General features: G+C 42.4%; 1 protein-coding gene and 1 long non-coding RNA gene across 5 annotated transcripts in view; one reads left to right on the top strand and one right to left on the bottom strand.

The window, feature by feature from the left end:
- Positions 1 to 13,834, top strand: part of LOC112472279 — a 71,770-nt gene extending 57,936 nt beyond the window's left edge. Inside the window, exon 2 of the long non-coding RNA XR_003043605.1 lies at positions 13,564 to 13,834. This is a non-coding gene — a long non-coding RNA (uncharacterized LOC112472279). The remainder of the gene's footprint in view (positions 1 to 13,563) is intronic.
- The window catches only part of PPM1H (protein phosphatase, Mg2+/Mn2+ dependent 1H), a 257,658-nt gene that overhangs the window by 45,005 nt on the left and 189,331 nt on the right, over positions 1 to 23,322 (bottom strand). For all 4 annotated transcript variants that reach the window (XM_015598468.2, XM_015598464.2, XM_025041056.1 and 1 more), the window contains exons 8-9: positions 20,818 to 20,925; positions 3,646 to 3,797 (exon numbers count right to left, since the gene is read on the bottom strand). In XM_015598468.2, the coding sequence (XP_015453954.1) occupies positions 3,646 to 3,797; positions 20,818 to 20,925 (260 nt within the window). The remainder of the gene's footprint in view (positions 1 to 3,645; positions 3,798 to 20,817; positions 20,926 to 23,322) is intronic.

Consider the following 23,322-nt stretch of genomic DNA (forward strand, 5'->3'; position numbering starts at 1 on the left):
GTACACAGGAAAAGAATACATAGTCCACAAATAGATAGCTCCATTTCTTTGGTTCTTTAGAACCCTGAAGTTACAAGAATTCTTTTCTACACGTTTATGTGGATATTGTAGGCAGAACTAGCCTAGAAACACAAGCCAGCCCTCAAGGTCTTACTCTGAGAAATATTTTTCTCCATGGTTAAGGGTCTCTTCTCCTGTCGTCAAGAGTCTAGAATTTATGGGGGAGGGATTCCTTGTGATTCAGGGAGGAGCTTTGGAAAAAGTTATTCTGTTCCATGGAGGGGAGAAATAGTCACTTCTGGCAGTTCAGGGGTGAGCAGAGTCGTCATTTATGCACAGCTCATTCAATTAGAAAAAACGCTCAAAATTCATCCTTTAAAATTTTGATATGTAGTAGTATTCTTATTGTTCAGGACCAAGTAATTTCTAATTTTTTATTGTAATTTTTTATTTACAAGATGTTTAGAAGTTTGATTTTTAATCCCATGTGGATTGTTTATCCCTTGATTAGTTTGAAAGTTATACGACCTGTTCTTTTAGTTCTCTTACCTATTTTAAACACATTAACGTAAAGTTTAAACACTTTAATGTCTTCTCAAATAGACCCATGGCATAATTTAGCTGTCCCTTCCTGACCCCTTATATGCTATTTTTATTTAGTATTTTAATTCTGTCATTTTTAATACCACACATAAGACATTCCTATTACTGTTTTATATAGTCCATGTATGTTTAAATAAACCTACCTATTTACTAATATTTGCCTATTTTATTTCTGCCTGCATTCAACAAACATTTATCTAGTACCAACTATAGGCCAGGCATTGGGAATCCAAATATAGTCTTTGTCCTCAAGAAACTTACAATTAAGAAGATAATGATAATGATGATGACAATGTTATGCTAAGCACATACTCTGATTATGTATCTGACACTGTGCTAAATGATCTACTTACATAATCTCATTTAATGCAACATCTCCCAGAAAAAAACTTATAAGTGTTAATCATAATCCCCACTTTACAGATTAAAAAACTGAGGCTTAGTTTTTTTCTAACCCATGGTTATACAGCTAGCAAGTAGCAAATCTGAGATATAAACCCAAGAAGATGACTCTAAAGAAGGAGTCCCCAATCCCCGGGTGGCAGATGGGAACCAGTCCCTGGCCTGTTAGGAACTGGGCCACACAGAAGTTGGTGAGTGGCGGGCAGAAGAGTGAGAGAAGCTTCATCTGTATTTGCAGCCGCTCCCCAGCGCTAGCATCACCGCCTCAGATCATCAGGCATTAGATTATCATAGGAGCACCAGTCCCTGGTGCCAAAAAGGTTGAGTACTGCTGTTTTAAAGAACCAAATGTTGGCTTTGTTGTTTATTTTTATTGTATATTCTCTATTTTGTTATATTTAATTTTTCCTTCTATTATTTATCCTAGGTTTAATGTGCTATTTTCACTTCTAAAGAAAGATGTTATTGAAATAAGGAGTACAGACATAAACTTTTAAATTAGGATGGTTGTTTACTAAGAGCCTGTACACAGGAAAAGAATACATAGTCCACAAATAGATAGCTCCATTTCTTTGGTTCTTTAGAACCCTGAAGTTACAAGAATTCTTTTCTACACGTTTATGTGGATATTGTAGGCAGAACTAGCCTAGAAACACAAGCCAGCCCTCAAGGTCTTACTCTGAGAAATATTTTTCTCCATGGTTAAGGGTCTCTTCTCCTGTCGTCAAGAGTCTAGAATTTATGGGGGAGGGATTCCTTGTGATTCAGGGAGGAGCTTTGGAAAAAGTTATTCTGTTCCATGGAGGGGAGAAATAGTCACTTCTGGCAGTTCAGGGGTGAGCAGAGTCGTCATTTATGCACAGCTCATTCAATTAGAAAATTCATCCTTTAAAATTTTGATATGTAGTAGTATTCTTATTGTTCAGGACCAAGTAATTTCTAATTTTTTATTGTAATTTTTTATTTACAAGATGTTTAGAAGTTTGATTTTTAATCCCATGTGGATTGTTTATCCCTTGATTAGTTTGAAAGTTATAGGACCTGTTCTTTTAGTTCTCTTACCTATTTTAAACACATTAACGTAAAGTTTAAACACTTTAATGTCTTCTCAAATAGACCCATGGCATAATTTAGCTGTCCCTTCCTGACCCCTTATATGCTATTTTTATTTAGTATTTTAATTCTGTCATTTTTAATACCACACATAAGACATTCCTATTACTGTTTTATATAGTCCATGTATATTTAAATAAACCTACCTATTTACTAATAGCTTAATAACCCATCTTCTGAGATCTTCCATCTAGGATCATTTCCTCTTACTTGAGTATATCCTTTAGGATTTTCTTCAGAGGAGGTCGGCTAGCAGTAAAATTTCTCAGTTTTTGTTTTGCCTCAAAATGTCTTACTGCATCCTTTTTATTGATATTTTTACCTACATATGAAAATTCTAAAAATTGAGTTCTTCTCTTAGCCAATTGAAATATAATTCTACTGTTTTGGGCTCCTATTGTTATTTTTAAAAAGTCAGCAGTCGGTATAAATGCTATTCCTATTTATCTCTTGTTTTTCTAGCTGCTTTTAGCATCTTTTTTTGTTTGTTTAAAGTTCTTCCGTTTCATTATGAAATGTTTACTGTAATTTTCGTTTCTTCTGCTTGAGATTTATTGGGATTTCTGGATCTTGAGTTTAGTATCATTTAACAATTCCAGAACTTTTCTTTTTCTTCCCATCTTCTTTTAGAATTCTATTTATAACATCTTAGGCTATCCTTCTGGTCTCTTACTCTCATTTCACATTTTACCTTCTCTTTGTCTCTCTGAGCCATATTCTGGAATAGTCAGATCAATTTTCCAGTTTACTAGTGTTCTCTTCAACTGTCTCTAATCTCCTTAATCCACTGAAATTTTTAGCTTCTATTTTTACATTTATCATCTCCAGTTCCATTTCCTTATTTTTAAAATCTATGCAGATATTTTATATATCCATATTTTCAGTGCTTTTAAAAACATTTCTGATACATGTTAAAATATTTATTTATATATTTGGCTGATAAATCCAATAATGAAGTATTTACAGGTCTAATTCTGTTGTCTGTTGTTTCTGCTGGCTTTTACTCATGGTGACCTGTTGCTTTGTGTTTTAAGTAAAAGCTGCCTTTCTCCAGAGGGGATTTCTGTTTATTTCTAAGAGTCACTTAGGGTTGTCTAGACCATTTACATTGCCATTATGCTATGAAGGAATACCTACTTTAATCTTTCTCTTCTTTTTCAATGTTTCTCAAAAGAAACAATTCCCCAGTGGATGAAAATATTTGTTGGGAGCACTTGCTATCACTCTTTTCAGGAAAATCACAAATTAGACTATCCCACTCTAGAGGGCATGAACTAAGATACTGAAATATCTTACAAATTGAATTCTTTACTTCTTATATCTAGGTTCAACTTAGGGAAGATTTTTTAATTGGCTGTGAAAGTACCTGTAATAAGAAATGAAGTCCCTTCTGCAGTCTGGTTTCTAAACCATCCGTATCAGCTCAACTATACATCGTGAATGATTAAATTGTAAAGATTATTTATTTCAGTCACATCATGAAACACTGCTCCAGGAATAACGCTACAGCCATAGAAATGCACAAACCTGTGAGGGTCATCTGGATCGCAGTTAGGAAGAAACTGAGTGATTGCTTCTGCCACTTCCTCATTTGATAAAACGTCCCAGAGTCCATCAGTGGCCAGGACCAGCACATCATCTGCTCCATGCTCATATTTGGAGAGGTCATAGACTCTTACCTGAAGAGAATAGGAATAGTCCTACTTAATTATTTTACATAAACACGGTCTTTGAGGCTGAAGCAAATCTGGCTGGTTTTCAGTGTGAAAATAAAATTAAAAAACTGTTCTTGTAGTTATTTCTAAGCAGAACTTGTTTAATGCCACTGTAACAGAAATGTGTGTGTAAATCTGATTCATCAAATGAATGTTTGGCTAATAACTCTTTGAGAAGGATGTTAACATTGTGCATAGGAATGCTACGTTTTCTAGGATTTGACATTCTTGATGATCGAGAATTCCTATATTTTGTAAATGGAAATACCACTACTAAAAATAGAACGCTGTTGATGTGGTTCCATAGTGTAGCGGTTAGCACGTCTGCTTTCCACACAGAAGGTCCAGTGGAGCCAGGGTCCATGGTCTACGGCCATGCCACCCTGAACAAGCCCGATGTCTGATCTTGGAAGCTAAGCAGGGTCAGGCCTGGTTAGTACTTGGATGGGAGACCACCTAGGAAGACTGAGTGCTATAGGCATTAATAATAATAAATAATAAATAATAAAAATAAAGACAATGCTGTGACTAGAATGATGTCATTTGTTTCCAAAGACTATCTCTATACTAGAGTGATGCGAAAATAATAATAAAAGCAAGATAGTTCGTGGCAAACTTTGAGGGTAAGGTTAGGACTGTAATCTGCGAGTTATCTCGGGATAAATGCTGCAGCCGCAAGCGCCACCAAGTATTCTCAGGGCAAACGGGAAATAGGTAAAGAAGTTGGGAACACGTTATTCCCTCTAATAAGCTGGCTTCTGATTTCCCTTCCCTTTGCGTGCGCAAGCCCGGGATTTTCAGGTACACATTTTGAGGTACCTGATTGTATAGCAAGCTTTGTGGCCAGAGACAGCCTCCAGAGGAGACTTGCTGTACAGACATATGGGACTCAACAGGTGGGCTTAAAAGTTTGACAAAGAAGAAATTAACCGAAAATGTAATTCTCGAGATGTAGCTGGAACGCTGATTTACAGTAGGCACTATGCTGGCCACAAGGGCAGCCAAAGACTTTCTTCCTTCCTCCCTTTGCACATCCATTCTGCCAGTATTAATTGAAGGCCTGCTCTGGGCCGGTGCTCTAAGTATAAAGATTAATAGCAAATTTCCCTGCTTCTGAGCTCTCAGTCTGGAGGGAGATAAGGCCAGTCTAGGATCCTTAGTATCTCTGTATGTATTGGTCTAGGCCTAAGGAGATACACTTTATTCAATGCACTTACTTGAATCACCCTTTGGCTGACCTGTTTGAGGCCCAAGGGGACACATCTCATGTAAGGATGGGGCTCTGATGCTACACTCAGGTTTGAGGAGCCTCAAGCTAGCCTCGATGACAAAAAATGTATTCTAAGTCTGAATCTCCAAAGTGTGTCTTGGCAAACTTTAAGTCTTTCCTCATCTCTAGTACCTGGAATGACTTGGATATTTCAACATCTACCTAAACTCTTTGAAAAGAACAGAGTAATCTTGGCAAAACTAATAAGAATAAAAATCAAGTCTTTTAGGGTTAGGCCATAGCTCTGTTCCTCCTGCTTTGGTGGGGTGGAGAGAGAAAGAGTTTGGGATTCTTTGCTCTTCCCTCCTAATCTGGCCCCTGCCTATACCACTCATGAGCCGAGGACAAAGGCAGGTTAGTTTCATCCATCTTCCAGCTCCTTCAATTCCCCTTATGACCCGATCCTATTTTCTAAAAATGAGTCTGAATAAAAGCTGTAAGCCATGGGAAGGAAAGGGAGAGGAAGGAAGTCATATAAACAGCTGCTCCTGTGCCCCATCACCACAGTCATTATTATTTCATCTCACATCTAGAAAGAATACAATTCTAAGAAGCTTACGGACTGTTCGAATCCATGTCTTGGAAAATCAAGCCTCCTATGTTTTAGAAAGATTTGGCCAGGCTACAGGGCTGGTCCTGTGGACTAACAGTCTATACCCAGCAGCAGAAAAAAAACAAAATATCCCACAACTACCCACGGAGCCCTTGGAAAATGAGCAAAAATGAAAAGCAGCCTCTAGGTGCCAGACCTCTGTGGCCTGTGAACTAGATGGCAACAATTAGCTAATGGCCCAGTGCATGGACCGCATTCAGGAGTATACGGTACTGGACTGGCTTTTAACACTTTCTCAAAAGGCGTGTTCACTTAAGGATAAGCTTACGTACTAGTGAAGGCACTGTGCCTTATGAGGCCAAATTAAAGAAAAGAGAGGGAGAGAATCTTAAGTTTGCAGCAGACCAGAAAGTCTCAAATGCCAGAATTCTGTCCTTAGGCCACTGAACTCATTTGGTCCAATTTTCACTCTACAGAAGCAACCAAATCCCCTTTGCTTTATTTCCTGTGGTTCCTGTGTGTCTTAGATGCTAATGTGCATAGGACTCAGCTGGGGATCCTGCTAAAATGTAGGTTCTAACTCAGTTCTGGGGTGGGGCTTGAGAGGATGCATTTCTAACCTGCTCCCATGTGCTGCTGATGCTGCATGCAAGTCCACTTTTGAGTACCAAGGCTATAGAGGATTCCTGTTGGTCTGTAAGGAAGAAATCAAGGGCTCAGTGCCTTCTGTGATGCCTACATAGACTACCCCTAGGGTAAGCTACAGAGAGGTTAGCCAATGTCACTCCTAAGCGCCGAACTTCAAGTTCTAGCTCACTGTGTTGTTGTTACTTTCGATAGGTAATAACTTTGCTTAAGATAGACTGCTAGCTTCCTATCGGGGTATTCCTACAATAAATTTCTGTGATAATTTGCGCTCCAGGGTATAGAAAACGTTAAGAGGGGAATTGAGAAGATATGGACGTCAGGTGGTCCAATCTTATGCTTGTAACTGTCCATCTGCCTTCCAACTCCTTCCGAAAGAGAGGTTTCTAGGTCTGAAATTAACAACCATTTAATTTCAGGACCTGCCCTCTGTGTAGGCTGCCAATATCTCCTCGAGTACTTTCTGCCGGTCCCCAAAATGTGGAGATTAGAGCTGCTTAAGGGGAAACTGCCCTGCCCACTTCTCAAATGGAAATCTGGCCAACAGAATGGGTGTGAGTTGATAAATAGAAACATGTTAGAAAATGCTCCTTTTCAATTCTATCACTAAATTGAATCCTTCCCTAATTCCACCATTCACATTCCCACACAGCTCTCTAATACAGTTTCACTAGCCAACACGGTATCCCTTTCAGTACCATTCTCCAAGTAATTTTTACGTAAATAATAAAAAGCTGGTCTCAACCAAATTCCCTGAAGTACTCCCTAATTAACATCCTTTTAGGTTTTTACTGCTACCCTTTGTTTCCTGCCCTTTAGCCAATTTCCAAAAGACTTTGCCAACTTTCCACTTACAACTCGTGTCTTATACATTAACCTGTGATGCAGAACATTTTGTGAAAAAGCTTTCAGAAAAACTGGACTTCTACGCAAGACATCCCACCACATGTTCATCCTCCCCAGTGGCAAGGGCTTCAAAGGTTTCCGGCGGGCCCCGGAGTCCTGACCTTCCCTCCCTGAAGCTGTTGTTGGCCCTCCTCAATCAGACCACGCTCCTCTCCCCAAAGTTTCCTGTTCAATTCCTTAAATAGCTTCTTAATGTTCCAAGAAGACTCACATCAACCTAATAGGCTCTGAGGCTCCTCAGGATTCAGACATCAGGAAGAGAGAATCTCTGCAGGTCTCGGGAGGGGAGACATGTATTACACAAATGTTTGTCTGAAGGTGAGCTGGAGAACATGGTCAGGGCTTCTAGTGGCTCTTTCCCATGTTCCCATCTGCTGGGAAAGGGACAGAGGCCACAAGAATCCTTGAGGTTCTTGCAGTTTCTCAGAGCAATATAATATGGGTAGCTGAGGGATGAGGCCTGTATGGATCTATCTGGCAGCCTGGAGCCTTCATTATGTGTTTATTGAGCATTTACTATGTGCCAACTACTCCAGGAACTGGAGCCGTGAACAAAACAACAAAGTATCTCACAACTTCTAACCTAGTAGATGTGATAGAACACAAATAAATTCCAGTGTCAGAAGTGGGTAGGTGCTCTGAAGAAAATTCGGGCAGGGTAAGGAGAGTGACAAGAGTCATTTCAGAAGATGTGGTTATGGTGACCCTCTTTGGGAAGGCACTATTTGAACGGAGACCTGAACGAGTGAAGTGTTTTGCCAAGGTCTATTCTGGTGCCTTCCTTTTCTTCCTTCGGGGACCCATCACTTCTCTGCATTGAGAGTGTGTCTGGCACCCTCTGCTGCCAAAGAAATCCCGAAAAAGACCAAAGAGCAGCATCTTTCTTTTCCCTGGTCCCCCACAGTCACACACAATCCTTCCACAATATTTACCTATTTATACCAGTCTGGGTTCACTTGTCTGTCTCTTCCACAAAATCAGTTATTCTCAAATTCAAATGTGTTTAATAATCACTTGGTGCTAATTAAACAAATTCAGATTCAAGGGTCCACCTTTAAAATTTTTGATTGTGTAGATGTGAGCCCAGATATCAGCCTATTTAAACACTGATCAGGTAATTCCGATGCAAGTGGTAGGAGAACCGAGCCTTAAAAACCCTATTCTAGGCAATAAGCTCCTCTAGTTGTTTGAAGCTGTCCTATTTGTTTCTGTCCCCACGACAGAGCAGAGAGCCCAGCACTTGGTAACCATTCAGTAAATAACCAAGGGAAGCATTTCTCTGTTGGACATTTACCCTTGCCCTGCTTAAAATGAACATCCAGTGAGTTGGTCATCTTATCCTCCCCCCCACCACCCCCTAGATTCAACCTCTGGAGACCAGCTTCCCATTTTGCATTCTTCTGTGGGCCTAGCAGTATCTTTCAGGACATTCTTCTTGAGACAGAGTAAACAGGAGAAGAAGGAAAAAAAAAATTCAACATATGAGATACAGTCAAAAGACCCCCAAGCTCATGGTGGCCCAACAGATTTAGCTTATTAACTCGGATACGCCCAAGCAGTCACCAAAATGTGACACACTGATGTTTAATAGAAGCAGCAGACTTTCCCTTTCTTCCCCTGTCGTCAGTGGAGCTGCTAACTAACAAAAACGCTCAGTGTCAAGGAGGGAGCAGGACTGAGTCGAGGGCAGAGAAGAGCCTTGCTAACGCACCCCTGAATGAGCCAAGTGCTGACTGCTCTAGTAGGGCCCTTGGCTTCAGAGCACTTAGAGAGGTCCTTAATGTCATCACTGGGCACCTATTTTACACAGGAGCTTGTGACAAGCAGCTCTTTAATGCAGCACCTCCACTTAGTGCTCAGCCGCAGTCTGCTATTTCAGCGTTTGTCTAATATGTATTCGCATCTTTGCTCTATTACTGACGAAATTTCAGTAGCATGTTAAGAGAGCTCATGCTACTGTAAGCTGACACTGGCCTCTTAAAACTACTTTAAAAAAGAATCCATCAATTCTTTCATTTGCCAAATCTCGGCTGCTTCTCTATGATGCGCTCATAGCTTTTACATCTTTATCAGCTCAGCAAATTCTCCAAACCTTTTTTTCCTTTTAAGGTCTCAGTGTAGGATGATGAGTTCCCACAGCTCAGGCCTGACTTTCTGGAGGAGCAAGAGTCCTGCCTTTGTTATGAGAAGCCCTCACTTCAGGTCTCTGCTTCTAACTGGCTTTGGGATTTGAGACAAACCATTTATTTTCTTTAGCTGTCAATTTTTCATTGTAAAATGGGAAACAAAACAAAACAAAACAAAACAAAACAAAACACCTATGTCTACCTCTCTCACAAAGCTGTTTTAAAGACCAGATGAGATCATATGGAAGGGAAATGACACATTCTAATGCGCTACATGTTACTTTTTATGGGACCGATCTCAGGGCGATACACCTGAAAGTAAGCTAGTTGATGGAAGGAGATGAGTAAGAGTGGGCTCGAGAAAGCTGGGATTCCATTCCAGAAGTCTTCATTTAAAATGACAGTGATTGGGATTCTGAAGTGTTCTTGGCAGAAAAGTCAGGTGGTTCTCAAGGTAAAGGCTGCCAATAGGTGGTGGAAAATAAGGAGCATACAAAGTCTTGTCCCTTCTGCCCCATTTGGCCAAATCGAAAGCTCAGCCTGTAGAACTCTGAATTTGGCACTTGTACTAGAAGAAAATAAAACTCTCATATTTCCTTGTGGTCCTATAAACTAAGTAGATTATTTCAATATTGGCATTCTGTCAGGCCACCAAGATTGCATCCAAATTTGCCATTGTGACTCTCTCTAAACTACATGATGTCATGAAGCACACACTGAATTTGGCGGCAAAGGACTTGGGTTTGAGACCCACCTCTGCATTTTCGGTCCACTGACCCCTGCTGGGAACAGTGAATGAACTAATGATTTGTCATATGGAGAGTGTCAGGGAGGAGGCGTTGGACATGACATGCCTTACACGCAGAGGGAATGGCGAGGGCCAAAGGCTGGGGATGTCACAGAAGGCTGGTGTGCTTGGCGGCTTTCCATACTTTGGTTTGGCTAAAGTGCTGGATTTCTGCTGGGAAGTGGTGAGGGATGAGGCATGGCTTCTCACATCTTCAATGTCGCCCTTTGTGAAATGAAAGCTCAGGACGACGTAGCCACTGGGGATGCTTAACATTCTCCTACTCTTTCATCATAGAATAAGTTAGACCTTGATGTGACTGACCACATGACCTCAAAGCATTTGACTGCAAATGAATCAAGGGACACTTAAGTATTACAAATATGTTGGTTGCTCATGCCACCCCAAAGGAGCTGGCTGTTTTGGCTGTGGGTATAATCTTCTACTTGCACTATACCACAGATATTCTTGAGAGTTTCTTTTTTTTTTTTGGAGGCTACAAACAGTTGACTCTGGAGAGCTGATACAATCTAATATCTCAGAAAGTTTCTAAACCAGATAAAATATCAATGTCAAGACAGCCTGAAGTTGTACCCACTGTCTGGCTGGCTGCTAGAGCATAGGTTTCCATTTTCTCCACATGAGTCCCGAAGCTTACAACTCAGTGAGGTAAGCTATAGGAAGGGATTTTCAACTTACACGCCGGGGCACTTCCATGATCTGCTTTCTCTGGGCTTCCACTGGCTTGTCCACCACTGATTCCAAGGCTCAGTGAATGAATCAGTGAATGAATGGGCTTGAACGTAGCTCATTAATCATTTGAGGAATGAGTCTGCATTCACTAAAATGCCCATTTACAGAGATTAGGATCCGAAGAAATCCCAGCCTGTGAGAGTACATGGGTGCAGTGTAGATGGACTGAGTTGTATCAAATTCATTCAGGAGGCAGGTGAGGCATACACAGAGACCATACATCCCTGTTTGCCTGAGACGGTTTTGGTTTGTACTGCTTTCCAGCACAATTATTAATAGTGTCCCATTTGACTCTCAAAAATGCCCTGGTTGAGAGGATAAGTTATATGGTCACCTAACACACAAATAATGAAATGACTGCTACTCAGTATTCTTCTAGTTGCCAATTCTGGCCATCAGGACCGAAAATAACCATAGCATGTAAGCACTACACGGGACTCTTCACAATGGCAGGTTTTCAGAGATCATAAGTGAGCAAGAGAACAACTGACTTATGTATCTTGGCCTTAAAAGAGGAGGCATAATCATCCTTGGTAAACTGTGGGACACCTGTTGTGTGGCAGTAAACCCCACTGATTGCAGTTATTCTGGTAGCAAACAGCCCAGGTCTCAGCAGACCTGTGTTCAAGGGGAGAAGGAGGTGTGCAGGATCTCTATCTTAACGACCTGGCAGTGAGCCACCATACGCTGTAAGAATGAATCTTGCATCCAGGACTAAAGCACAGATGTATCACAAACCCATTTTAGGATTGCAAAACTGAAGTTCCTGAATCACAGTGAAGAATGACTTATGATAGTGTTATTCGAAAAGCGGTCTTTGAATTACTTGCTTCAAAATTGTCTAAAAATTTGAAAATTGCTAGGACCTAGTGATTTAGATTTTTAGACCTAGTGATTTAGATTTTCCAGGAAATGGATTCCAGGGATTTGCATTTTTAACAGACTTCTCAAACCGTTCTTATATACATTAATGCAATAAATCAATGCAAAAAAAAAAAAAAAGATACTGCATGTTTAACTGTAAAATTCGAATGAAATTATTTTTCAGGAGGGGGTCAGAGGGAAATAATCTCCAATGAGAGAAATGGCTCCCTTTGTGTGGATATCAATTTTATAAGTTGTCAAGCTAGTGGGGTTGTGTGTGTGTGTGTGTGTGTGTGAAAGTAAATTTCAAATTCTGGTTTTATTCAAATAGCTGGTTAGCAAATCTCAACTCACTGTCCAATGGGAACAACCCATGTAAATGACACACAGATGCTTATAAGTGATTTTTACAGAAAGACTCATGAGTTAGAGATGCAAACGGACAAGCTAAATCATGAAATCACTCCTATGAAAAGTCACATGGCACCAGAATCAAAGCAGCTTCTATATACTCTTCACATGTGATTTTTGGGGAAAGAAATGTTTTCTTTCCTCAAAACATTTTCCAAGTGCTGGTGGTGGTGGTGGTGGCGGGAGAGGATCATATAGCCCCAAGGGTATATCACCCCAACTGAGATGACAGATATATGAGATGATGCAGACGTGAGACTGGTGACATTGAGAAAACTGCCAGTAAAGCCGAACTTGAAGAAACAGAGTAGAGTGGTAGTAACCAGGGGCTGGGGGAGGGAAGGGGTGCAGGCAGTGTGAAGCGGTATTGGCTAACGGGGACAAACTTCCAGTTATAAAATGAGTAAGTTCTGGAGATCTAATGCACAGCCTGATGATTATAATTAACAACAGCGTGTTATATACTTGAAAAACTGCTAAGATAGTAGATCTGAAATGTTCTCACCACAAAAAACAAATGGTAATTACGTGAGGTGATGTCTGTTCAGCTAATGCTATGGTAGTAATCATTTTGCAATATATAAATATATCAAATCAACACATTGTACATCTTACAATGTTACATGCCATTATTATTAATGTTACATGTACAATGCTATATGTCGATTATCTCTCAATCAACCTGGGGGTGGGGAGGAAAACTGCCATCAAAGCACCTGACAGAACTCATCATTTTCACTTTGTACAGGGGAACCATGGTTTGTGAGGCCTGAAGTTTATACAATTTTGGGAGCTTTTTAAGAAAAAGAATATAGAAATAATTAAGAATACACACTTAGATACTAATGTGAATGTTTCAGAGTAAGAAAAGAAATTGTGACGAACCACTGGAATCTTGGAAATTGAAGTCCTTTTGTATTGAGTATTGTCTACAGAAGATTCCTGATTGTAACCTTGCTCCTCCTTGCCATCTAGAACATTCTCCGTTTCCCAGCAACAACCAGAATTCCATAAGGGCTGGTCTGAGCGAAGGGCCCTGGTATTACTTTCTTTGTAAATCTGCCTCTACAGTACAAGCTAGGTTTCCTTTCATAATTAACTAAGCAGCTAACTCAACTTGTTAGTTTGCACTGGAAAGACAGATGATCACTGCTTTAATACCCAAGACCTCACAGCAGGGAGGAAGCTTCTACAGGCCGGTGGTCCCCAAGGTGGCTGCCATCAGTCCCTTCCCTCCCTATACGAGCACGCTGCTCTTCCCCTCTCCTCAAATGTGGACTGGTCATAGCAATCCCCTAGATCTCTAGAATGTGACAGAGCTGATGTTCTGGGGCTTCTGAGGCTAGGCCTTAAAGGGCCTTGTAGTTTCTGCCTGGGACTCTTAAAGCACTCATTCTCGGGATGTTTTCTCTCAGAATCCAGCTGCCACGCCATGAGAAGCCGAAACCAATGGAGAGGCCATATGTAGCTGCTGCAGCTGAACTCTCAGCTGATAGCCAACATCAACTGCTCACCATGTGAGTAAGTCATTTTGGACTGCTGCCCATCTAGCCTTCACTTGACTCCAGCCCCAAATGACATCCAGCTGTGTCAATGCAAGAGCCTCCAAGGGAGAACCACCCAGCTAAGCCCAGTCAAGCCACAGAACTATGAAAGATAACAATAAATTGTTCTATTAAGCCTCTAGGTTTTGGGGTGTTTTGTTTTGCAGTGAGCAAAGGCACTGTATTTAAGTGTCTATAACACTCCCGGCCCTCTCTCTCCCCATAGGATCGGTGATATGGGACACCGAGCCCTCTGGAGATGTCTCCTTGTCCTTTCTTGTCTGTAAGCAGCACTTGCTCCCTCTGCTCCAGTCCTGCAGCAGGTGGAAAAATAGGAAGACCTCCCTGTGTGTGTGTGTCGGGGCGGGGTGGGCGGCGGGCAGGGGCGGGGAGAGCACAGTTGCTCAGTGGGTAAATTTAATTTGAGGGCTGGAGAAGAATAACAAGTCCATTTTATTCTTAAATCCAAACCGTGGTTTCTAAGCTAGCTTTATACTAGCTATAAAGTTATTTTCATCGGACTCCTATGTCTATTTTTTTTAATTGGTTCAAAAAACTCAGAGGGAAAAAAGCATAAAATTATTTTTCTTCTTCAGACCCCAGCAAGCAACAACATTCTTCCTTTCTCATAGGCTAGAAAGCAAAGTTTACTATTATCTTTTTAATTTCGCTCTGCTTTACCTCTAAATCAAACCTGCCGTCAGTTCTTGTTACATTGTTTGTTTGTTTGTTTTCCCCTGAAATGTCTCTCAGGTATTTCTCCTCTTACTTTTCACAGTCCCTGTCCTAGCTCAGCTCCTCAATGCCAGAGTTTCAGTTCTACAGCGGTCTCCGTGTCTGCATCTCCCCAACCCTCTGCTCCCCCATCTACCTGTTGTTACAGGCTAAGGCTCTCACTGCCACGCTGATCATGCTCTCCCCTTCCTGAAGACCTTAGCTACTGCCATGGGTCCAGTTCAAGGCCCTCCATAATTAGCTTTATTATAGCAAATAGCCCTTCAAGCTACTTTTCCAAAGTCCATGGCCCTGTCAAGCCAATTTTACTTCACACCAGACTCACTCCTGCTTCCTTTTTTTCCTTGCCCTATGTATCTTCTTCTTCTTCTTCCTTCTTCCTCTTTCTCTTCCTCTTCCTCCTCTTCTTCCTCCTCTTCCTCCTCCTCCTCCTCCACTTCCTTCTTCAGATTATATCGTTCGTTGTCTCTCCCTTCTCTGACTTCCCCTAGTCTTTTAGGAAGCAGGAACCACAGGATTTGTCTCTGATCATTCTTTGGCTACTCTCACCTTCCTTCCAACTGGCCCAAAACTCTAGTTCCTTGAGGACATATCCCCAGTATTCTACTTCATAAATGCTATGGCCCCATGATCTGTATGTAAAGAGAAATTTTGTGGTTTTGATGGAATGTGAAGAGGAACTAGGAGCTAATATTTATTATGCCAATTTATGTACTAAGTACTTTATATAGGTCATTTGTTCCTTAGGTTCTTGAGTATAGCAACCGCATTGTCCTCCTTTCATTGAGATTTAGGTAAAGTAACTTTCTCGAGGTTACCCAGCAAGGAAGGGAAGAGATAGTACTTTGAGCCAAGACTGATGACCTGTCTGAGTTTCTAACAGCTATATCACACTGCCTCCTAAGGTATTTTTGAGGGGTCTAGGGAATTTTTTAAAACAAGTTTTTCCTCTTCTACCACCCAGATAATTACTGTTACTACTTTAGAAAACTTTCTTCCAGATTTATATATAGACACATATATGTGTATAAATATGCACATACATTTTTTACTTGTTTATGATCATTCTCTTTGTATATACAATCATATTGTTTCACTTAATATAGTAGTACAACCACTATCTCATGTCATTATGCACCAATATTGTTTCTTATGAATTAGCCAGACTGGAGAAAGGACACAGCATGATAAAACATGCCCTTTCCTCAAACGGGATTTTGACTCGGGGCATGAAAAGCTACCAAGAATCAGAAGACTGTAAAAGTTAAGATGTCAACACGAGAACTTAAATATCGTCCATGTTTTCATGGGCTCCAACAGGGGAGTCCCAAATAAAATAGTTATTCTCTCTTAACATGGAAGTCAATCCTGAGAACCCCTAAGTGCCAAGCAAGCCTAAAAGCCTGTGGGGAAGGAAGACTTGTATTTACTGCCACGTACCAGGCCCTTGGCCAGGTAATTCCAGAGATGTTCTCATTTGCTTTTCCCAGCACCTTGTCAATACAGGCATTTTCACCCCACCTGAAGGAAGGGGAAAGACAGGCTGAAATAACTTGTACAGGCCACAGGCCATGCTGGTGCTGGAGTTCAAATTCAAAGACTAGATTTTTAACGTCTTCCTTCTTTTAGAGAAGCCTGTTTCAGATGAAAGAAAAACGGTGAAGAAAACCAAGAATGAGTTACACGACTGAGCTGGAGTTACAAAAAAGCAGCTGCCAAGAATCTTGAACACTAAGGAGAAGAAAAATGAAGCCGAAAGGAAATTGGGCTCCTCGTGGTTCAGTCTAGCAGAGGTGGGTGGAGGGGACTGCTGAGTTGAGGGGGTGGCTTTACAAACTGGCCCCCATGCAGAGAAAGACCTCGTTCTTCCGAGAGCCCCAAAGAGGGCTAAGGCAACAGCGCAGTCTTAGAGTAGAGGCCAGAAAGCAAGAGTGACATTACGAGGAATCCTAGCTGTAGGAAGGGCCTGTCGCAGGCCAGAAAGGGGCGTGGAGCAGGGAACATCTGGAAGTTTAGGCTGCAGGCCTGAGCCAAGCGGCCCGAGTAATAGGACACGATATGTGTGCTGGGCTGGGGTGGGAGAACTGCTGGAAAAGGAGACGCAGAGCGGCTGGGAGCCAGTGCCTTTAGTTCACACACCCTTTCTTCTCCACTGGAAGTCTTTTAGGATGGTAGGAAAAAGGCGAACGGTGATGAGCTCCATCGAGCAAGGGGATAGAGGACCTGGCTGGGCACAGTTCCCTTGTGGGGGGTACAGGCTGCATCTCATGCTGTTACTCAGAGCAAACAAGGTGCTGAGATCAGAGGAGAGCCAACCGCCTCCCACCCTCGATGAACAGGCCTGCCCATGGTTGGTGGGGGCCTCTTGTGGAGTTCAGTTCTGGGCCAGAAATCCCTGCTGGAGACCTCGGAGGATCTGAGGGGAGGGAGGCTCAGCAAACCTGGCGGCTGCTCTTCGGGTTTGGCAAACTTGAGATTTTTCCAGCGCCTTGTGTTTAGCAAAACCGAAAATGTGTTTGGCTAGAAACCCTCCTCTAATTTTTAAACCCCTGTGCATTTTTTACGTAAATTCGATCCACATGTTTTTTATTTATTTTTATTTAACTCATCAAATCGAATTAGGAGCTACAATGATGAAGGGAACAGTGCTGATTTCCAAGAAGATTTTGGAGCCTTTTTTCTTAGAACTAAATCACCTTTTCCCCCCGACCGTTAAAACTACCAGACTGAGCTGAGTTTGAAATTTAGAACCCAAATGTGAAATAAAGATCCACACTTGGCAAAGATGAAGCATAGCGGAGGAATGTTCTTAGGAAGTCACAGAAAGCCAGGGTAGGCTGGGGGTGGGGTGGATGAAGACAGGAAGGGAGCCAGTTCTTCTTCATTAGATGGTTTAAATCAAGTTACCTGGCTTTCTGGGCGCCCAACAGGAGCCACGGCTGTTTCCCTAAGGCCCGACTTTAACACCACCCCCCAGAGAAAAAGAGTCGCTGACCCAGGAATGGGAATGAGGGATCCCCTGTGTCCATCTGCTTTCCTCTGCACTCCTTGTAGTAACCAATTCAAAATGCTCTTCCATTTCCCTCTACCCCTCTCCTTTCCTGGCTCTGGCTAAGGCCTCTCCATCTGGAAGCATTTAAAATGTACGACAATTTTAATCTCACGCAAAGGAATCTTGGGATCTACGCTCCATACCCATTACGCTAAATTATAGGCGCACAATCTTATTTTGCACAATTCTGTCTGGCCTAGGTTGGCACACACTAAAAGCCATTACTGTCTTTCCCAATTACTTTTTCTACTACACCATTATTTTCCACAACTTCAGTCTGAGGCCGGCAGTATTTTTATGAAAAACTCTGGCCACTGAGGTCCCAAGACAAAGCTCTCTTCAGAACCCCTCGAATCAGACTCAGTAGGCACCTTGGCCACTGTGCAAAGAAATGTCCTTGAACTTAGCTTCGCTCCCCTACAGACTCTGATTGAATTAGATAGACCCAGGTACAAATACCACCTTGTTACTTAATAACTACACAACCCTGGGGGATTTATTTCACTTCTCTTGGTCTTGATTTCCCATTCTGTAAAATGGGTATAATAATCATACATACCACACAGAGTTGTTCTGAGGATTAAATGAAATGGTGGGTGTAAAAAAAAAGTTACGTCGTCTGGCACAGACTAGGTAGTTAACAATTGTGACTTGTTACTGTTATTAGAAAAACTCTACAGTTAATTCAACTCTACACCTCTCTAAGGGCATTTAAATTTTTTCAGAGGTTGTCGATTTCCTTTGGAATCTTCCCTATTCCTCACCAATGCTGAAACAACCAACCCGCCTCCCTGCAAACCAGCATCACTCCAGATAGGTGGCATGAGGTTTCTGATCAACCAACGGGGTTGCTGCATCAGCCATCAGGGCGTCTCCCACACAGGCCCATATTGTACACCTCTTCTTGCGATCCACAGCAGCAGAGCGATGGGAAGGTCTATAATCCAACCGCACAGAGATCATTCTCCTTCAAACCAAAGCAAACCTCTTCTCACTTTATATAGAAAGCATATGTGTGTACGGGGGTGGCGGGCGGGGGGTGAGGAGGTGGTTTTCACTCTGCTTAAAGAAGCAAATGGTTAATTAGTGCTTCCTGAGACACTCCCTACCCCAGGAACATGAATCACACTTCAACTGTCCCTTCTGAAAAATAGAAAGGTGATGGCACCATTTAATATATCTGATAAATGCCTCTCTACAAAGGGGGAAAATACAGACATCCATGAGTCTAGTATTTATTGTTTTTCTCTGGCCAAGAATAGTTTCAGCAGTAATTCATGGATCCTGATGTTGGCCAGAATACAGGGACCAGGGATCCTCAGCTGCTGGGGGACCTTGGACATTTTATGTGGTAATGGTCCTCGTCATGCAGAATTGCTACGAGGGATAAAAAGGAGACGATTGCAGGCTCTTGATGAATGCTAATTATTTACACCAAGCTGACCTCACCTGAACTGCTGGGTGGTATCAGGAAATGTGTCTTCCATGCCTGATATTTACTAGAGAGCTCCCTCTTGGTTGCCTCCTAACCTCCTGTGGCTAGGCAAATTCTGGATGCCGGCCTCAGCAATAAAGGACTCTAAAGGAGCTACCCCTCTGACAGCTCTGCCAAGGTATGGGCCTGGGTGACTGTGCCCATTGATGACTCTGGAGTGTGCCTACAATCCGAAGGGGCAATCTACAGGCTGGGAGGTCACTTGTGGCCTAATATGAAAGGTGAACTGGGCCAATGAGATTCCTCTGGTAATCTGGAATTGAGAGAGTGAGAACTGGGTTGACTGGCAGCAGAGACATATAGAACATGGCTGGCCACAATGATGGCAGAACACCCTCATGGAGGCAACAGACTCCCACTGCTGAGGCTTTCCAGGGCCACCTTGAGTCCAGAGCCACCCTCCCATAGAGCCTGGCTGTTCAAGGGTTCTTCTTTGTGGACACCATAAACGTCTCTTCCAATATCATTAAAATAAACTTTTCCTTTATTTTGAGTTAGCTCGAGTGGGTTTCTGTTTCTTCCAACGAAAAGAGCCTTCGCTAAAACAGCACCTCTCCTTGGAAAGAACATGCAGATGGAGCTATGGCTAAACATTCTGGGCATCTCCAGTACAAGGCATTGCTTTAACAGTTAATTACACAGTACGTAAATGCTGCTGGTTCCCGACTTGCTCCTCCCTGGCTCCCCTCTGCTGTAGAAACTGAAAAAGTTAAAGCTCTCTCCCCACCTCCCTTGCAGCTAGGGGAGATCACGTGATACAGTTCTGGCAAGTGAGATGCCAGAGAATAGCTGCTGGGACTTAAAGGCAGCCCCCTCCATCCTGGAACCACTGAAGGAAAAGTCGGAAGCAGAGATGTCAGCTCTGGCACAGTGGAGGTGCTGCACCAACACTAGCAGCCGCCTGATTCCAGCCTCTTTGTTATGTGAGAAAAATATACCCCTAAACTACCATTAGAATTTGCTATAACTTAGAAGCAAAAATCTTTTCTAAATTATATACTCTAGAAGGGAACTTGATATTGTTTCCTGTAGTGTAAGAAAAATGATTTTTTAACCAAATATACGACAACTTGTCTTTACATTAACTTCTCCAAACATCGACCAAATGATACAAGCTCTTCAGGTAATTAAAATCTAAGAGGGGAGAAAGTATATACATCAACAACTATGCTATAAGGCAGAAAGTGAAAATGCCCTAAGAGGCAACTGCTCCAGTATCGTGGAGTAAAGTGAGACTTTACTTCTAGTGGGAGAGGGGAAGTTAGAGGAGGCTCCATCGGAGAAACATTTGAGTTAAATCCTAGAGAAAAAGAGAATTTGGACGTTTGGAGATGGGCATGAAGGGCATTCTAGGTAGAAGGAACAGTTTAAGTAAATATGGGAAACTGAAGGTCATGTAAAGGAAATAAGTTCTTTCTGGCTGATGTAGGGGAACAAAGATCAGATTAAGAAGTTAGGCCAACTTATAACGATCCTCGAATGCCAAGAGAAGGAGTCTGGGCTTTACTCTCCAAGCCATGGGGTGTTGTTGAAGGCTTCTAAGCAAACAAGGTCAGAGGAGTTGTTTAGGAAAACTTGCCTTCTAGCAATATGTGGGGTGGATTGAGGAGGCAGGGAATGCCATTAGGGGGCAATGCAGCTATCGGGGCAGAGGCGATGAGGGTATGAAACCAGACAGTAGATGTGAGAATGGAGTAGGAAAAAGAAACAGACATGAGAGCTGCTGCAGAAGTACACGTGACACAAGCTGGCTACTGTCTGGATATGGGGCATGAGCCACGGGAGGAATAATGTAAGAAAATATTTTACTGTGCAAAATAGAAACAAAAACTTCATGTGGTACCTCTGGAGCCGAAGACAGGAATGGTTTTATGTAGATGTTGGAGTCGTGCACCTTCAGGTCATGGTCCCCCAGCCCCCTGGTCACTCCGATAGTTGCCATTACTCGCGCCTAGGAGTAGAAGCAGAGGGTCATGAGAAACACACACAGAGAAAGCATACCCATCACTGCACAGCTGCCGCGGGCTAGGAGTTCCTCCAGTCTCTTGGCGTCCCTTGCCGCTAACGTGTGTGGGTAGTTGTTTCAAGGAAAGGATCACCAGGATCACTTCTGTCCTTAACGAGTGGCTTTTCCACCAAGTAGCTTAAGTGTTATGAGTCGCTGCTGTCTCTCTTCAGCTTTCTTTTACAGAAACTGAAGGGAAGGGTGTCCAGTAAACGAAACCCAATACACGTGTGAGGTCTACAGCTACTAAAATCAGTTCACGTCAAATCCAACAGCATCTATCCATTCATCTGTCCATCTGTTATATACCCACTCTTCGAGTATTTGCTAAACACCAGCTATGTCTGGTTCTGTGATAAGGCACTAGTAAAAGATGTAAAGAAGTCAGTGGCAGCTCCTGTCTTCTCAAATCTCATATATTATATTTTATAGCTGAAGAAATAATTAGCAACTCGGTAACCTACACTGCTATTATCTCCACAAATTCCCTCTGGGTGGAAAGGAATATATCACTTTGCTATAACCACACAGAAACCTCAGGGCTGAGACCCCACCACCATTTGGTTTTCTGAATGCTTTAAGGAAGCAAGAGTATTACACTAATGCCTACACGGCCAACCTAAATACCTCCTGGCATGCCACAGATTTAATTTACACATTTAGTGAGTGCCTACTGTGTGCAGACACCATACTATGGGGGACAAATGTCTATGGCCTATCCCTACTATAAAGGAGCTTAGTAAGGGAGGGAAGAGGCACATGTCTAACAAAATATAAAGTATGGCCACGTGTTGAAGACATAAACAATGGGTTTTGTAATTCAGAGGAGGTAAAAATTCTGCTGATAAGGTTCCTTAGAGGTGGCACTAACTTCTTCTGCAGAAGGATGTGCAGCATCAAGACAGGTAAACACAGAGGGACGTAGTAAAGGTCATTCTAGGTGGAATGAAGTTCAATGGGTTAACGCTCGGATCATCAGTAACGTCTTCCAGTGTAGTGTCATGATTCAAAGACCCGAGCTTGAATCCTCACTACTGCTTGGGTAATAACTTATAACTGCTGAGAAACATTGTCATCTAACACTACCATCATCATCATCCTCTTAGTTTCCAAAAAAGGCTGTGGAGTTTGGAGCTGGTTTCAGATCAGAAGGTGGGCAGGTTTACATTAAAGTAGAAATGAGACCATGACACTTTTTTTTTTTTAAGGCAAGAATCAAAGCGGGCAGAACACAGACATGTGATGTGAGCCTGGGGACCTCTGCTCAGGGCTGCAGAAACTCTCCGCTCTGCTGGGAGGCTGGACTGGCTCCCTTCTAGCTGAGAAGTGTTCAGCTCTAAATGTGAAGTTCCGAGTCCCTTGTAGCTCATCTGTGTTCCTTCCTGCAGTGGCACCTCCTCTGGCTGGAAGAAGCACAGGTTGGCTGTGTTCACCCAGAGAAATCTGATGTTTCCGCTAGTTACTGAACTTGTTTACAGAGTATGAAGGTGTCACTGACACAAGTCCTTAAAAGCATTGGCAGAAATAAAATAAAAAGTAACGGCAGTGAAAGTATTCTGAAACTTCTGGGTAGATGTATGGTGAGAGGAAAAAGAAAACCCCTGTAAAGGATCTAGACAGGGCTGACGTGTTGCAGCTCAAAAGACTTCTCAAGAAATCATGGATCCTCAGACAGGGGTGGTGTGCTGCTTTGGTGCGGGGCGAGCCGGCCGTCAACTAGAGTCAGAGTGGCTTTTAAATAGGTCGGCAGCTACAATGACAGAACTTGCCAGCTGCATATCACAGAACTATCAAGCCCTAATGAACTGAAATGCTTGAGGAGCATGATGGCCTGGTAAATTGAACTTTTTGCTTAACTGGAAAAATCCATGCTCTTTTAACAAATGAACACATTTGTCCATTTTCCTGTTGTATGAAGGAAACTGAACGTAACTGAAAAGCTTATCTGATACTCATGCATTTACAGAAGGCCTGCCACGTATCAGGTACCAGGCTAGACAGGTACTAGGGATATCCCATCAAGATGACAGGATGTGGTCCTGAGCTCCCTAGAAAGCACTGGGAGAGCAGGGTAAGTAACACTAAGAAACTCAGCCCCACAAAGAACTGCAGGTGGAGGTCACCAGCTGAGTGATTTGCATTAGTACCCACTGTTCCCAAAAAGCTCACAGCATCCTATCAGGAAGGGAGCCCTTTCCCGTCGTGATTCTCAGCCAGCGGGGTGAAGTGGTAGAAGGTGTCTACTTCCAAGAAAGGGGCAAGTTAGTTTGAAAAATGATCTTGATATGGATCAGATATTTATATTTTATTTCCCCTTTCCCTCTTTTCTCTTTCTCCCTTCTC

This window comes from Pteropus alecto, unplaced genomic scaffold, assembly GCF_000325575.1.
Source record: "Pteropus alecto unplaced genomic scaffold, ASM32557v1 scaffold76, whole genome shotgun sequence".
NCBI lineage: Eukaryota > Metazoa > Chordata > Mammalia > Chiroptera > Pteropodidae > Pteropus > Pteropus alecto.